Below are 17,468 nucleotides of genomic sequence, written 5' to 3'. Positions count from 1 at the left end.
AGAGGTCCTGAGTTCAAATCCCAGCAACCACATGGTGGCTCACAACCATCTGTAATGGGATCCAATGCCCTCTTCTGGTGTGTCTGAAGACAGCTACAGTGTATAAATCTTTTAAAAAATGAAAAGGGGCTGGCAAGTTGGCTCAGCCAGTGAAAAGTACCACACTACAGTTTGAACCATGGAACCCACAGAGGCGAAGGAGAAAAACAGCACCTGAAAGTTGTCCTCTGACTTAAATATGTATGTCCTGGAACTTACTCTGTAGACCAGGCTGGCTTTGAACTCAGTGATCCTCTTCCCTTTGCTTCCTGGGTGCTGGGATTAAAGGTGTGTGCTACCAGTGTCTTGCTTATTTTTAAATGCTTATTTTATTTTTAATGATTTCTCTATTTTTATGTGCATTGGTATATTGCTTCATATCTACGGGAGGGTGCCAGCTCTTCTGGAACTGAATTATATAGTTAGTTATGTGCTGTTGGGAAATGAACACAGGTCTTCTGGAAGAGTAGCTAGTAGTCTTAATCACTTAATCTCTCCAGTCCCAATTAAAAAAAAAAAAAAAACAAACACCAAAAAACAGGGTTTCAATATAGTCCTGGAAGTCACTAAATAGACCAGGCTCTCCTGAGATGCAGGCAGTCTGGTTGCTGTCCCCCACGTACTGGGATTACAGGCATGTGCGTGGTCCCGTGCCCTTCAAACTGATGATGTATACTATGCTATCCCTATAAGGTAGTCCTCTGCCCTTCAGAACCTGGCTACACTAGGCACAACACTTGGCTGAGAGAAATAAACTGCTGGACTGACTTCCTTGGGCAGTGGAAAAGCCTGGCTCTGTAGCACTCTGTTCAGCTGTTGCCCCCCAGGAACAGAGCCCACCATTCATTTCCCAACTCTGCCAGTACACCCTATAAGGCCAGGCAGGGCATAGGGACACCAGGGGTGGACAGAGTCCCAGCACCAAAATCAATGACCCTGCCACCTCACGTCCCAGCTGTGGTCCAGAGGGGCTTAGAAGATGGAGGTGAGGGCCACAATTGCCCAGATCATGCTGATGGCCTGGGGTTCATCTCCAGTCTCAGCCTCAGTCAGCCAACCCTGGGCCTTAGGTACTTAGGCATGTGGTGACAGAGACGATGAAATGAAACAGCATAGGAAAAGCGACTGCTTTAATGAATTAGACAAAATTTCACATGAAATCAGAATCCTATAATCCTTCCCTTCTGATCACTAAAAAATGCAAGATTCATTCGTTACAAGCCATGTGCGATTCGGACCCCTCGAAGGCAGTGCAGGTCTGCGGTCCAGCCTCAGGTGCTGCACTATTTCCCATTCTCAGCGCTGAACATTCGTTCCTGGAAATGACCAGAGCCAGAGTCATGGGAGGCCCAGCCAAGACCCAGCAAGGTTCCAGTATGGCTTCAGCAGCCATCTGCATCCATGGTTCTCAAGAAAAACCAAACACCACAGACTCATACCTCTCTCCTCCCCACCTCTCAATAACGGTACCTCCCCCTCCCCGAGCTGGGGACCGAACCCAGGGCCTTGCGCTTGCTAGGCAAGCGCTCTACCACTGAGCCAAATCTCCAACCCTCTCCTCCCCACCTCTGTGTGTGGGTCTCTGTTCCTTCTTAGGACAGCCACTGCCTCTTAGGTGCTTGGACTAAAGCCCTGTGCTAGCATTCTTGACCCAGGCTACTGAATGTGACCCTCTGGCCTTACTCTCCAAAGTGACAGGACTACAGGTGTGTCACTATGCCAGGCTCCCGCTACAACTTTAAACTCTGCACAAACTCTGCTCTGGGTGAAAGAAAAGGCCCAAAGCTGCACCCCCACTCAGGAACTCACTGTGAGCATCCGCTCCAACTTTATGGCATCAGCAGCAAACTTGCGGATCCCATCAGAGAGCTTCTCCACAGCCATTTGGTCCTCATTGTGCAGCCAACGGAAGGCCTTCTCGTCCAGATGTATCTTCTCCAAGTCACTGGTCTGGGCTGGGGATACCACAGCTCTCCATGCCTGTCTTCCCTTGGACTTATCACTGCCCCTCAGGCTTAAGCTAAGAATCTCCCATCAAGGCCAGTGCTAGCTCCACCCACACGGGGTTTTTATTGGGCCCCTTGGCCTTACCTGCTTTGACGGAAAGCGTGGGTGCCAGCTTGCTGCTGTCCTTGAGCAGCTCCCCCAGAAGCTTGGGTGAGATGGTGAGGAAATCACAGCCTGCCAGCGCTTTGATCTCACCCGTGTTACGGAAGGAAGCACCCATGACAATGGTCTTGTAGCCAAACTTTTTGTAGTAGTTGTAGATTTTTGTGACACTCTTCACCCCTGGAAGAGACCCAGGTATGTTCCAGGATAGCCCTAGAGCTGCCCTGAGCTGTTGTCCGATCCCACCCTGACTTGATCCCCCACCCCACCCCCACGATCTTAAAGGGTAGCTCACCAGGGTCCTCCTGGGGTTCGTAGGATTTCTTGTCTGTGTTTGCCACATGCCAGTCAAGGATGCGCCCCACAAAGGGAGAGATGAGCGTCACGCCCGCTTCAGCGCAGGCCACGGCCTGGGCGAAGGAGAAAAGCAGTGTCATGTTGCAGTGGATGCCATGCTGCTCCTCCAGCTCCCTGTGGACAAGAGGGGCAGGGATGGCTGAGTGCAGTCTCAGGCTAGGCGCTGGCACCTGTGCTCACGTCTCCAGTTCTTAGTCGTGGGAGCAGGAGCAGGCCGTACACCGCTAAGAGCATGAGACTCAGCAGGGCTGGGTCTGCACAAGGACTGACTAGGATTTCCTCATCAGATCTATAATGCATAACAGACAATGGCAATATGTGGGGTCCCTGAGGGTCCACGTCTGCTCCAGCGCTATAATCAGGGTCCCTCCCCTCTCAGAGCTCCAACGGGCTCTGCTCCTAGGCTAGAACAGTGGGTGATTGTGGCACAGCGTCTCTCCTGGGCCACGCACTCCAGCCACAGCTCCCATCCTGGGGTGCTTCAGAGGTGCCTCCGCCATGTGGCTACTTGAGTATCCAAGTGTAGTCCACGCCATGCTGGCTCGGCAGAGGAGAGAACTCCTCTACTGACTACATGACCCAGTGAGCCTACTTCCCTGCATCTGCCTAAAAGAAAGGAAAATCATGCCCGCACCAAAATGTATGCAGGCCTGTGTCCATGGCACTAACCTCAAACAGCCTCAAAATGGTACCAGACCCAATGCCCAAGGAGAGACAGACGCAAGGACATGACCCACGGGATGGAATATTGTCCTGACAGGAAACAAGGCAAAGGCCTGGACACCAGGACAGTGAGATGATCCAGACCCAGCAGTCCTCACACCACCCGCCTCTACTTATATGACATCCAGAGCAGACAAATGAGGAAAATCAGTGGCCAGAGAGGAAATGAGTATCCCTGCTGCCCAGTCATCCTGGCCCAGCCAGGGCTTATTGTTCCTGGAAGGGGCATCACACAGGAGGCTGACTGGTTCTGCCATTTTGCATTCTCTTCTACTCAGAGCATACTATATGCATGGTAATTTGTTTAAAACTTAGGTAAATTCAGGCCTCACTGTTCCAGGAGACTGAGAAACAGAAAGAAAGACACTCTTCCTTAACTGGCAAAAGGCAGTCAGAGCTGACCCTGGAGCAAAGCATAGGCTTCTCTCAAGGACCCTAGAAACTGGTGCTTGCTGCTAAGGAACAGGAACAGAATCTGAAGTTGCCTCCATGCAGGGAACACTTACTTTCCGGCCTGGATTCCCTCCCAGGTTGATGATAACTTGATGAGAATTCTGTCCTTGCTGATCCCAGCTTCTTTGTAAAGCTCTATGATGCGCCTGGCTCGGGCCACCATGGCATCCTTATCAAAGGAAAGCCTGTAAGAACAGGAACAGGTCAGAGCTACACCAGAGCACGTTAGGATCCCACAGCTTAGTGGGCAAACTTCCCCACCCCTCCTCTGGACTCAACAACCTGAGACCTAATTTCAGAAGCAGGCGTGAGAGCCAAACCTGTGTGGGAACTCCAGTTCCAGAGCATTTCATGTCCTCTTTGGCCTCCACCAGCAACAGGCACATATGGTGTTTAAATACATCACACAACAAATACTCATACACATAAAACTAAATAAATCTTTGAAAAAGAGACTTTGGTTTTAAAAAACAAACAGGAAATGGATTCAGGGGTATGCTGAGTTGGTCAAACACTTGCCTGTCATGTAAAAAGGCCAAATCCCCAACATCACATGAACTGAGTACGATGGTGTACCCTTGTAACCCCAGCAGGTAAAGGCAGGAGGACCACAGCATCAAGGTTAATTCTCAGCTACGTAGTAAGTCTGAGGTCAGCTGGGGCTACATGAGACCCTGTCTCAAAATAAATAAAAACAAAACAAAAAACAAAGCACACAGAGGCTGGAGAACTGACTCAGTGCGGTTAAAAACACTGGCTGCTCTTTCAGAGGAGCTGGGTTTAATTCCCAGCATCCACTTGGTGGCTCACAACTGTCTATAATTTCACTTCCAGGGGATCTAATACCCTCTCAGGTTTCCAAGGGCTCTTCATGTACCTGGTGCACAGATGCACGCATGCAGACAGAAACACATTAAATAATCAAAACAACAGTCTCATACATAAAATAAAAAGTTTATAAAAAAAAATTTAAGAGCCAGGCAGTGGTGGCGCATGCTTTTTTTTTTTTTTTTTCTTTTCTTTTTTTTCAGAGCTGGGGACCGAACCCAGGGCCTTGTGCTTGCTAGGCAAGCACTCTACCACTGAGCTAAATCCCCAACCCCGGTGCATGCTTTTAATCTCAGTACTTGGCAGGCAGAGGCAGGTAGATTTCTGTGAGTTTGAGGCCAGCCTGGGGCTGTTATACAGAGAAATCCAGTCTCAAATCAAAATGACTCTGGCTTACATACATACATACATACATACATACATACATAAGATTTAAAAGATAAAAAATAAACAAAACAGGGGTTGGGGATTTAGCTCAGTGGTAGAGCGCTTGCCTAGCAATCGCAAGGCCTTGGGTTCGGTCCCCAGCTCCAAAAAAAGAAAAAAAGAAAAAAAGAAAAAATAAACAAAACAAATTAAAAAAAAAAAAAAAAGGGGGCTGGGGATTTAGCTCAGTGGTAGAGCGCTTACCTAGGAAGCGCAAGGCCCTGGGTTCGGTCAGCTCCGAAAAAAAAAAAAAAAGAACCAAAAAAAAAAAAAAAAAAAAAAAGAGCACTGGCTGCTCTTCCAGAGGTCCTGAATTCAAATCCCAGCAACCAAATAGCGGCTCACAACCATCTGTAATGAGATCTGATGCCCCCTTCTGGTGTCTGAAGACAGCTTCAGTGTACTTAAAACCTGCCAGGTTCATTGGCTCATGCTTTTAATCAGCATATGGGAGGCAAAGGTAGACAGGTCTCTCTGGAATTCAAAGGAAGTCAGCCTGGCCTGGTCTACACAGTGCATTCTAGGACAGCCAGAGCTACACAGTAAAACTGTGTCTTGAAAACACAAAAAATTAACAACAAAAAGACCAAATTTCTGGACCCTTTAGTCCAAGTATATTTTCGTAAGGCACAGACTCAAGACCAGCCATTTGTCAGAGAGTTCTAGGTTATTAGTTCTGTACAGTCTTCTGATAGAATGTGCATTCTCCATACCACCTACCTTGCATCGACTTCTGTGGATACACGGCCTGGAATCTTCTTTAGTATTTCTGCCCCAAACAGCACAAAAAGTTTATCAATGGCATTTTTAATCTGCTCCTCTTGTGGCCTGAATTCAGAGGGAAAGTTGTGTTAGGAACTTTGAAGACTTTGGGGGAACTTGTAAGACCAATTCTAACTCTTTCCAATTTTCTTTCTCTTCACCCTCCCCAGGATGGATGTGAGAGCACACGGTACTGTGTTTATTTTGTTTGAGACAGGGTCTCCCTATTACTCTCTGGCTGTCCTGGAACTCACTATCATAGAGCAGGCTGGTCTCAAACTCACAAAGCACATGCTACTAATCACAGCACTCAAAGGGTAGGAACAGGAAGGCTCCTGGTTTGAGGCCAGCCTGGGAAAAAGGCAGGCAGGCAGGCCCAAACAAAACCACTGCTTTATTAGAGAGAATCATCCAGAACATGTCAAGGTTATTGTTCAACGGCATTAAATTATATTGTTGGGAATCATACCATTGTCATCGTAACCTTTTCTGCTCCCCACTACCCCATCCCCCAGCGGAGAATTGAACCCAGGGCCTTAAGTGCTCTACCACTGAGCTAAATCCCCAACCCCCTTTTTCTGTTTTTTTGAGACAGGGTTTCTCTGTGTAGTCTTGGCTATCCTAAAACTCAATGTGTAGAAAAGGCTGGCTTCAAACTCAGAGATCTGCCTGCCGGTGCTTCCTGAGTGCTGGTGTGTCTGAACAACTACAGTGTACTTATATATAATAAATAAATCTTTTTTTAAAGATTTATTTATTTACTTTATGTATATGCGTACATTGTCTCTGTCTTCAGACACACCAGAAGAGAGCATCAGATCCCATTACAGATGGTTGTGAGCTACTATGTGGTTGCTGGGAATTGAACTCAGGACCTCTGGAAGAGCAGTCATTGCTCTTAACCACTGAGCCATCTCTCCAGCCCAATAAATAAATCTTTAAAAAACAAAACAAAACAAGAAAAAGACTGGAGGCCAGCACAGTGACAGGCAATGCTATCTGAGCACGTGGGCGGGCATGCTGACAGTGGCCTGGTTACGTAGTAATGCTTAGTATCTCAGGCAAACAAGAAAGAATCCAGGACAGAGACCAGGAGGTAGGGGAGGATCAGAGATTGTGGTAATGGCTGTCCCAATACACAATGTACTAAAATCCATTAGACTTGAAAGAAAGTAAGGACAACCAGAGGCAAAGTGTAGCTGTCAGAAGTGTTGAGTCTGTCAGAGTCTGGAACCTGAAATTGGTGAGTGTTCTCCAGCTCAGCTGGAGGTCCCTATACTGGGAAGACTTAGAGCCACAGTGAGTTGGGAGTGGGACCATCTCCATTCTCTATCAGCCATACTCACCCACCCAGCTTCTTGCCGTAGGCAATGGCCTCCTCCACCAGCTCTTGGTAGGCAGGCATCTGTGCTGCAGCCAGGATCAGGGATGGGTTGGTGGTGGCATCCTGGGGCTTGTACTCATCGATGGCTAGGTAAGAACATTTCAAAAGCAGATGGATGGTTATTGTTGTCTGCTGGAACGGATCAAGAAGCATCTGGATGTAGTTTCCTCTGGCTTATCTGTTTCCAAGAGGATAGGTAAGGGATAGCCTATCCCATACACTGGAGGTCGCATGGAATAAAAGGAGACAGCCTGCCAGCACAGACATTCTCTTCCTGTTTCCTGCCTGCCATGAGAGGAGCTGCTCTGCTTTACCTGTGCCCTCTCTACCACAATGGACTGAAACCTTACAAACTCTGTTGTCCTCTCAAGTGTTTGTCACAGTGACCAGAAACGGCTGTCACCAGACATGGAAAACAGTGCCCTGTAGCAATTCCAAGTGGATCACAGTGACAATGCTCGCAGCAGCTCCAGAGGCTGCCATAAGGCATGCCACAACATGAAGACAGCGCTCAACCCATACTCACAGGCTGGCCACCGTGGCGCGACCAATCTCAGCTCAGCTGACTGAGCGTTTAAGGTCAGCCTGGGTTACAGAGCAAGACCCTGTCACAAAAGAACAAGCTGCAAGGTGTGATGTCACATGCCTTTAATCCCAGCACTCTGGAAGCAGACATAGGTCTTGTATCTTGAACTCTGTGAGTTCAAGGCCTGCTTTGTCTACAAGTTCCAAACCAACCAAGGCTACATAGTGGGACAATGTCTTAAAATAAAACAACCAACCAAACCGTTTTGGTATGTGAGTTTTTGAAAATTTGCAACATTTTAATTAGTAAAATTTAAAAAAACAAGCCAGAGTTTGAGGCCAGCAAGGTCTACATAGCAGGTTCCAGGCTAGCCAGGACTACATAGTGAAACCCTATCTAACAAAACAAAAAAACAGTGACAACAAAAACACCAAACAAAACTAAGCACCCTAGAATGACCATCCCCCATAAGAGCTGATTTGCAGTGACTGGGACTGGAACTATGAGGATGCTGGAAGAACTTGCTCCCCAAGTTTGTCCTACTGCCCAGCAGCCAGTAGGAGGTGCACTAATGCTAAACCACAGGCGGACATGCTTTGGCTCTTAACCTCCTCTGTGTGTGTGTGTGTGTGTGTGTGTGTGTGTGTGTGTGTGTGTGTGTGTGTGTGTGTTGTATGTGTGGTGTGTGTATGTGTGTGGTGTGTGTGCTGTATGTGTGTTGTGTATGTGTTGTATATGTTTGTGTGTGGTGTGTGGCTTGTTGTGTGTTTGTGTGTGTGTATTGTGTGTGTTGTATGTGTGTTGTGTGTGTAGTGTGTGTGTGTTGTATGTGTGTTTGTGTGTGGTGTGTGGCTTGTGTGTTTGTGTGTGTTGTATGTGTGGTGTGTGTGTGTGTTTGTATGTGGTGTGTGGCTTTGTGTGTGTGTGTGTGTTGTGTGTGTGTTGTATGTGTTGTATGTGGTGTGTGGCTTTGTGTGTGTGTGTTGTGAGTATATGGTATGTATGGTGTGTGTTGTGTGTATCTGTGTATGTTGTGTGTGTGTTGTGTGTGGTATGTGTGTGTAGTGTGTTATGTGTGTGTTTGTGTTGTATGTGTGTTGTGTGTGTTTGTATGTTGTGTGTGTGTGGTTGTGTATGGTGTGTGTGTGTGTGGGGGGTTATGCCCAGCTGTATTGACCCCTTTAACATATTTTTTTTCCTCCGGAATTCGTAGAAGCCAATGAGGTGTGACTTGGCCCGGGTCAGCTCAGCTACCCAAATGATCAGGCACATGAACAGCAGATGCACAGCCACGGATGTCCAGTTGCCAGGCCAAGGGGCACGAACTTGACTAACTTTCTTGCCCTAACCCAGTGTTAAGATTTTGTTATAGCCCCCCCACCACCACCACGCACATAACGTCTTTTACTAAGAAGAACAGGATAGTTCTGTGTCCTCGTGGTACTGACATAAGTCTACGAGTTATGAAACAGCTGCAGAGATAAACGGAGCAGGCCTGGTCTGCAGGCAGCAGAGCGTGTGGCTCATTCTGCTGTCTGCTTCCTGATTTGGACATCACTAGGGAAACTGGGCAAAGGGTGTACGGGCTACTTTTGCAACATCTCAGGAGTCTGAGGTTATTTCAAAATAAGAAGTAGGGAAAATGTGCTCTGGAGCAGTGCTGGCTCAGGTGTGAGTACGCTGAAGGATGCACAGAAAACACTGCTTTTATCATAGAAAACCACAGACCCAAGGCCTGGAGACACAGTTCAGAGGTAGGGTACCTGTTTTAGCCTGAGCTTGATCTCTATCCTACCCCTACAGATGAGCATTAAGGCCCAAAGACCCTGAGGTTCAGAGGAAAATGAAGGGGTCACGGTGTTTTTTTTTTTTTTTTTTTTTTTTTGAGCTGGGGACCGAACCCAGGGCTTTGCGCTTCCTAGGTAAGCGCTCTACCACTGAGCTAAATCCCCAGCCCCAAGGTCACGGTGTTTTGAGATCTGAAAATTCTACTTTCAAGAACCTGGGATACACAATGAGTTAAGAACCCTCAGCACAGCTGGGCGGTGGTAGTGCACCATGTTGATCCCAACACTTTGGAAGCTGAGGCAGGCAGCTCTCTGTGAGCTGGAGGCTAGCCTGGTCTACAAATTGAGTTCCAGGACAGCCAAGGCCACACAGAGAAACTCTGTCATCCAGAAACAAGCCAACAAACAAACACCAAAAGAAACCTTCACTATACAATAGACTTTGAATCTGAAACAGTGTTTATCGTTATTTAACTTGTTTTAAGCCACACTATCAGTGAATGTGTTTTGTTGTTGTTTGAGACAGGCTGTCCCGATATAGCTCAGGCTTAGCTGGAACCATGTAGACCAGGCTGGCCTCAAACTCAAAAAGATGTGCCTGGGGTTTGGGGATTTAGCTCAGTGGTAGAGCGCTTGCCTAGCAAGTGCAAGGCCCTGGGTTCGGTCCCCAGCTCCGGGGGGAAAAAAAAAAAAGTGCCTGTCTCTGCCTCCCAGATGCGGGCATATGCTGCCATGCCAGTCTCTTGCACTCTTCACAAACATTAGCCAGTAAACTGCACTACAGCCACGGTGGAAAACCTCAGGACTCCCAGCCGGGTCTCTGGAAGCTCTCTGACAAACAAACATAGCTTGTGTCAGACAGGTTTGTATTAGGCCCACATCAAGTCTGTCCTTTATATCTAAGCAGCCCAAATGTGCCTAATCATTCTGACTCTCTGACAGATAAACAATACACTTACTCATGAGGAATTAAAGCCTGTTTCTCAAGTCACCGTGAGAAAGCAGAAAAGAGCATAAGGTCCTTTTGTACTGGGTTCACATGGCGAATTTCCTGAAAGTGTCTTTCTCACGGCACATGTGAGATCACCTACACCACTCTACAACGTTGAGAGCTGGACTGACAGTACAAGTCTTTCCACCTATGTTTTCCCATTCTTACCGAGCCCAGATAAATCTGAGTACTGGAATTGCGCATGGTGGCACTGCCTGATCCATCACTAAGGGCTAAGACAGAAGGATTACTAGGAGTTCCAGGATAATCTGAGCTACATTGTGAGACCCTGTCTCAAAAAAAAAGGAAGTTTGATAATGATAACCGTTAGATTTAGTCCGTGCATCTGGTCTGACTTCAGCCATACTGTGTATTGCCCGCAGACAGTAATCAGATGCATTTGGAAAGCCGGTGCAACAGGCTGCAAAAGCAGATGGTGTCGCCGAGGCTGTCCCAGTCTTGCAGACTGCACTGGCTCCAAAGATGAGCCTGTGTCATAGTAAGAGATTGGGAATGGGTGTGGGGACACCCGGGGTCACGGAGACTCTTTGTCGGACTACGTCGGCCCACCAGGGCTTCGCGCCCGGCTCCCAGGGTCACCAATAGCCCAGAGGCTATTGATCCTTGAACGTTCCACAGACTCACCAATCCCGGCTCCAGCGCCCGCGAGGCCCCGCCCCTGGCGCCCACACCCATACAGGTTCCAAAATTGGGGGCGCAGCTTCTATAGGGCGCATACACCGCACCCTCTTACCGTTGAAATCACCCGTGTCTGCCACCACGGTGGTGAACTGCTTGAGCTGGTCCAAGGCGGACTCCATCCTCTGGCGTTTTACCGGGGACCCCGACATGGCGAAACGCGCACAGCTGAGGCGGTAGCTGGTGCGTGGTAACCCACAATGCCCTGCGCGTCCTGGCCAATCAGAGCAAAGCTAAAGAAGCCTGGAGGCGAGCCCCGCCCATGTACTTGGAGACCTTGCCATAGACCACGCCCCGTGTCCCGGTCTGAGTTCTCTTCCTTAGTAGCGCGTGGTTATTTTCTACCAGTCCAAGGAGAGTGGAGCCCAGGTGTACCCCTCTAGAACTCGGATGCCTAGAATGAATAGACAACGGATTCTATTGAGACGCGCGCTCAGTAGGCCTCAGACCCCAACAGCCTGCGGATGAATGAGACTGCAGCGCTCTCGCTCCAGAGCCCTGCTAATCCTTGAGCGGGCCCTTGCCTCCAACAGTGCGTCCCCTACAAGTGCTCCCTCCCCCGCGGTAGAACCTCGAAGTGCACCCTTTCTCCAGCTATAGGACTTCCCTATTCCCAATTAGAGACTGGGAGTTGCGCCCTCCCTGCGCCGGCTCGATAAGGCAAGCTCAGTGCAGCCCCTGCCTACAATCAGACAAACTGAAGCGCAGTCTGAGAATCCTACAGGTCTGAGAATCCTGGGCAACTTCTGGCAAAGCCAGCTTCCCAGCTGGAGTGGTTCCACCGTTGCCTTAAGCTGCTGGATGATCCCTCCCTTGTCCAAGATTTCTCCCCTGGAAGTCTGTTCCGAATAAGTAGCAATTTGAGAAAGTTGAGATGGAAACTGTATCTTCAGTCATTAAGAATCGTAAGGGCAATTTTTTTTAACAGTGTTCTCATTATTGATTTGCAGTTCTTGTATGTCAGATTTTCTCTCAATATTTTGTCTTAGTTTGTTCTCTAGTGCTATGAGAAGCACAACTGTCCAAAAGTAACTTGGCGGGGAGCGGGTGTTCATTGTTTCTTACACTTCCAGGTAACAATCGGTCTGTCAGGGAAGTCAGGTATGAAAGCAAGAAAGGGACCTAGAGAAAACGTCTTACTGGCTTGCTTCCATTGGTTTGCACAGCTTATTTTCTTGTTTTGGTTGTGAGCTACAACCCTCAGCTTCAAGGACCACCTGCTCAGGGGTGGCACCACCCACCGTGGTGATATGGGCCTTCCTTATCAATTGTTAATTAAGAAAATGGAGCCAGGCGTGGCTGTACAGACCTTTAGTCCCAGCATTCCGGAGGCAGAGGCAGGTGGATTCAAGGCCAACTTGGTTACATAGGGAGTTCTAGACCTGCCAAAGGGAAAAAACCTCGCAGACTTTTTAACAGGCTAATCTTGAGGCATTATCTCATTTGAAGTTCCTTCTTCCTGGATAATTCTAGCTTGTGACAAGCTGACAAAAAAAAGTAACTAGCCACCTTTTTTTAAAGTATCTTTTTTAGATTTATTTATTAATTATATATAAGTACACTGTCACTGTCTTCAGACACACCAGAAGAAGGCTTCAGATCCCATTACAGATGGTTTTGAGCCACCATGTGGTTGCTGGGATTTGAACTCAGGACCTCTGAAAGAGCAGTCAGTGCTCTTAAGCACCGAGCCATCTTTCCAGTCCAAGTATCTTTTAAAAATAGATTTGTTTTTTTTTTTTTTTAAAGGAAACTGGCCTTGAACTCTTGGTCTTCCCTGCCCTGCTTTCCAAGTGCTAAAATTACAGGCCTGGGCCATCATACTTGGCTTCAACTGACTGTATTCAAGTTCACTGGAAGATGGACTTTAATATACTAGGGACCACAGAGGCTGCCTCTAGGGCAGTGTTTCTCAACTTGTGGGCCACAACCCCTTTGCAGAAGTGAGTGTGGGTGGGGTGGGGTCCAATATCAGATATCCTGCATATCAGATATTTACATTTTGGTTCATAACAGTAGCAAAATAACAGTTATGAAGTAACAAAGAAAATAATTTTATGGTTGGGGGTCACCACAACATGAGGAACTGACCATATTGAAAGGTTGCAGCATGAGGAAGGCTGAGAGCCATTGTGCTAGAGGGTTAAGCTAACTAAAGGGAAGTCCACCTTTGGAGCCTTCAGGAAGTCACCACCTATTATGGGGCTGTTACTGTTGGTGAAGCAGCTGTTTGTGTCACCCATGCTCCTGTAAGACCAATAATTTACTGGTTCACCAAGCTGAACTTGGATGCGATTGTTCTTTGGTCTGTGATCAGTGCCCTAGTTGGGGTAAATGTTTGTTCATATCTGTTGAGACAATTATTGCCTTGAGTTGAGGGGCTACCTCCCACCTCCCCCTCCCCTATAAGGCCCCAGTGACAAAAGGTAAAGTTTGATTCTACCAGAGTTCCCCTTGGGGAAGCAATTTATTTATTTTATTTGATGTATATGGGTATTTTCCCTGTGTGCACATATATATGTACCATATGCATAATATGCATGCCTGGTGCCATGGATCACCTGGAACTGGAGCTACAGACAGTTGTGAGCTGCCTCGTGGGTGCTGGGAAGTGAACCGAGGTCCTCTGCAAGAGCAGCCAGTGCTCTTCTCCACTGAGCCATTTCTTCTGCCCTGTTATAGAGCTTTCTTACAGAGCCTGGATGGGTTCCTGAAAAGATCATCGCTGAACCCACAGCATCCACACTGGAAAGTCTGCATTCCCCCACGGATGACGGCTTTCTCGTGGCTGCACAGATGGCGTTCCCTAATCCTTCCCAGCCATTGTACGCTAACCCTTTTGAGATCTGAGGCCCATGTAGTTAGAGGAGAATTACAACAGGCTGGAAAGAGTGACTGGATATTCAGGTGTCTAATGACCCTCTCCACCCCCTCCTCCTCCTATGAAGGAGCCACCAGCATTCAGAAAGCAGAGCTATGATGATCTTTCACAAGCGGGCACAGCTGATCTGCTAAAGATGATGGCCATTTGGTGCACAAGTCACACAACACTTATTAGCCCAATAGGCAGAATCCACAGTGAGTTGGGAGGAACAGAAGTAGTTCTTGCTATGGGGGTGTCATCATTGCAGGGAAGCTCGGTAAAACAAGAAGTAAATTCAAAAGAGCTTCGAGGAGTCCCAGACACTGACCAGAGAGGGGAAGTTCAGCAGCAGCGAATGCTTTCGCCATCGTGCAATACCAGCCTCCTGGAAGAAGCAGAGACCTACAAGAAACAAAGACCAGCAAAGCTTCCTGTAAGGGGCTCAGGCCAACTGAGCCACCTGGAAAGGACATTGTCCCTCCTGTTGAGCTCTTTTCCAGATGTATATCACCCCCCAGAGTCCCACATTTTGTGTATTGTCACCCATGCTGGGATGAGCATTGGTGATGCAGTTGTCTTCGAGTCATTTCTGCTTCTGTAGGTGACCCCAATAAAACCAAGTTGGACTTTGGTGGTGTCTATACTTTGATCTACTGTCAGTTCCCTATCTCGGGTGAATAGACATTTGTTTCTATTTCCCCAGGAACAGTCTCACAACAAGGGGATGAGGGGATGAGACATGAAACTGAACCTAAACCATCTGAAAGTGAACTGTCTAGTGGAGAATAGGGAGCAATCCTGATAAGGCCATTTTGCCCTCTGCAGTATGCATGTCCCTGTGCTGTGGTGACCGTTGCTTTAGCCTTGCTATGGGAAATAAAACATTGAACTAAAGCCGGGTTGGTGATGGCACATGCCTTTGATCCCAGAACCCAAGAGACAGAAGCAAGCTGATCTCTGAATTCTAAACCAGCCTGATCTACAGAGCTAGTTCCAGGACAGCCAGGGCTACACAGAAACCCTCTCTTTGAAAAACCAAACCACCACCAACAAAAAAACACTGAACTAGAAGAAAAAAAAAAAAGATTAGCTCTGTATGGTGGCTCGTTCCTGCAATCTCAGTGTTTGGGTGCCTATGGCAGGAGTATTACCACCAGCTTAAGGCCAACCCATGCTATATATGGATGTCAGGACAGCCTAAGCTGCAGTGATGACCTTGGTATGAGGAGGCGTTTCTCCTTGGTAAATGGGATCCACCACATCTCTGTGAGGATGCTCCTCAACTACATGGAACAGATATATTGCAGTATCTAGAGTGTATGGAAGTGTGCTGGCTAGTTTTAAATCAATCTCCACAGTCATCTGAAGAAGGAAGCCTCACAGAGAAAATGTCTCCATAACACTGGGCTGTAGGCAAGCCTGTAGGGTATTTTCTTAGTGAGTGATGTAGGAGGGCAGTCCACTGTAGTAGGGGATACCCTTGGGCTGGTGGTTCTGGCTTCTATAAGAAATCAGACTGACGGCCCCGGGGCTACGCCTGTCTGAGCGTCACTTTAAAAAGAAAAAAAAGGGGTTGGGGATTTAGCTCAGTGGTAGAGCGCTTGCCTAGCACGTGCAAGGCCCTGGGTTCGGTCCCCAGCTCCGGAAAAAAAAAAGAAAAGAAAAATCAGACTGAGGTTGGGGATTTAGCTCAGTGGTACAGCGCTTGCAGCGCAAGGCCCTGGGTTCAGTCCCCAGCTCCGGAAAAAAAAAAAAGAAAAGAAAAAAGAAATCAGACTGAGCGAGCCAGTAAATAGCACCTCTACGTAGTCCATGTATCAGCTTCTACCTCCACATTCCTGCCCTGCTTGATTGAGCTCCTTACCTTACTCATTTTGGTGATGAACTATTATGTAACTTGTGGGTGAAATAAACCCTTTCTTCTCCAAGTTGCTTTTGGTTATGGTGTTTCACCACAGCAGTAATAACCCTAAGACAGTAAGGGACAGGATGAGGAGCAAGCTGAGGCATTGCTTGGGTGGCCTTTGCTGTAGAACTGATAAGATATAAAACTGAAACTCGCTGTCTAGAATTTGATCATGTTAGGGAAAAGATACATAGATGCTTCCGTGCTAGCACCTGAACTGGTAGGAAAAATGGGGTAGGGGAGGAGGGGAGAGAAAATGAGCAGAAGGCTGAGACCAGAGCAATGGCTCAGAGGTTAAAAGCACTAAGTGCTCTTCCAGAGGTCCTGAGTTCAATTCCCAGCAACTACACGGTGGCTCACAACCATCTGTAATGGGGATCTGATGCCCTCTTCGGGTGTGTTTGAAGACAGGGACAGTGTACTCATACGTATATATAATAAATAAAATCTTAAAAAGAAAAAAAGAGGGGTTGGGGATTTAGCTCAGTGGTAGAGCGCTTGCCTAGCAAGCACAAGGCCTTGGGTTCGGTCCCCAGCTCCGAAAAAAAAAAAAAAAAAAAAAAAAGAAAAAGAAAAGAAAAAGAAAAGAAAAGAAAAAAAAAAAAAGAGCACTAGCTGCTCTTCCAAAGGACTTGGGTTCGGTTCTCAGCACCCACATGGCCCCTCAGGACTCTCTGTAGCTCTTGTTCCAGGGAGTCTAGCATCCTAGCACCAATGCAGGTAAACTATCAATGCACAAAAAATGAAAACGAATAAACATTTTAAAAATGAGCTTTAAGGGCTAGAGAGATGGCTCAGCAGTTAAGAGCCCTGGCTGCCCTTCCAGAGGTGCTGAGTTCAATTCCCAGCAACCACATGGTGGCTCACAACCATCTGTAATGGAACCTGATCCGGTGTGTCTGAAGACAATGACAGTGTACTGTCTACTTACATAAAACAAACAAATAAATCTTTTTTAAAAAATGAGCTTTGGGGTTGGGGATTTAGCTCAATTTGGGGCCTAGCAAGCACAAGGCCCTGGGTTCTGTCCCCAGCTCTGAAAAAAAAAAAAGAAAAGAAAAAAAATGAGCTTTAAGGCATTGGCTCTGCTTTGTATGACTGGGAGAGCTGCAATGGATAAACAGTATGAGGTAACTCCGCTAAAGTGTTCCTCCTGGGAAGAACTAATGGAAAAGAGAGAGAGCACGTTAGAAGTCATGGAAGACTCTACCCATCAGAGCCAAGGGAAATCCATGGCTCGAGGTTTAGGCGTGAGCGAGGGGAGGAGTCTTTAACTGTGCTCAGTACAGGAAACGAATGATCAGGGAACATTCTGCCTCTGAACTGCCTGAATTGGGGGAAGACTTTTAAAATAAGTGATGAGGGGCTGAAGAGATGGCTCAGCAGGTAAGCACACTTATCGCTCTTGCAAAGGACCTGAGCTTGGTTCCCAGTTCCCAGTACTCACATGATGGTTCACAACTGTAACTCCAGTTTATAGGCTTCAGGAATATATATGGCACACGTATATACATGCTGCCAAAACATTCATACTCATAAAAATTAAAAAAAAAAAACCAAAAAACAAACAACTTGGGGCTAGAGAGGTGGCTCAGTGGTTAAGAGCACTGACTAT

The 17,468-nt window shown here is 47.4% G+C and overlaps 1 protein-coding gene across 1 annotated transcript; it reads right to left on the bottom strand.

Moving 5' to 3' along the window:
* Positions 1-1,152: 1,152 nt before the first annotated feature.
* Taldo1 (transaldolase 1) lies at positions 1,153-11,250 on the bottom strand. The gene is given in 8 exon segments (NM_031811.3): positions 1,153-1,355; positions 1,849-1,994; positions 2,131-2,328; positions 2,444-2,619; positions 3,735-3,866; positions 5,656-5,763; positions 7,044-7,167; positions 11,140-11,250. Coding segments are annotated over 8 exon segments (1,014 nt in total). The 5' UTR covers positions 11,237-11,250; the 3' UTR covers positions 1,153-1,322.
* Between the last annotated feature and the right edge of the window lie 6,218 nt (positions 11,251-17,468).

This window comes from Rattus norvegicus, chromosome 1 (genome assembly GCF_021556685.1).
Source record: "Rattus norvegicus strain SHRSP/BbbUtx chromosome 1, alternate assembly SHRSP_T2T, whole genome shotgun sequence".
Taxonomy (NCBI): domain Eukaryota; kingdom Metazoa; phylum Chordata; class Mammalia; order Rodentia; family Muridae; genus Rattus; species Rattus norvegicus.
Note: the sequence above shows the minus strand (reverse complement) of the source record. Positions and strands in the feature narration are given on the sequence as shown.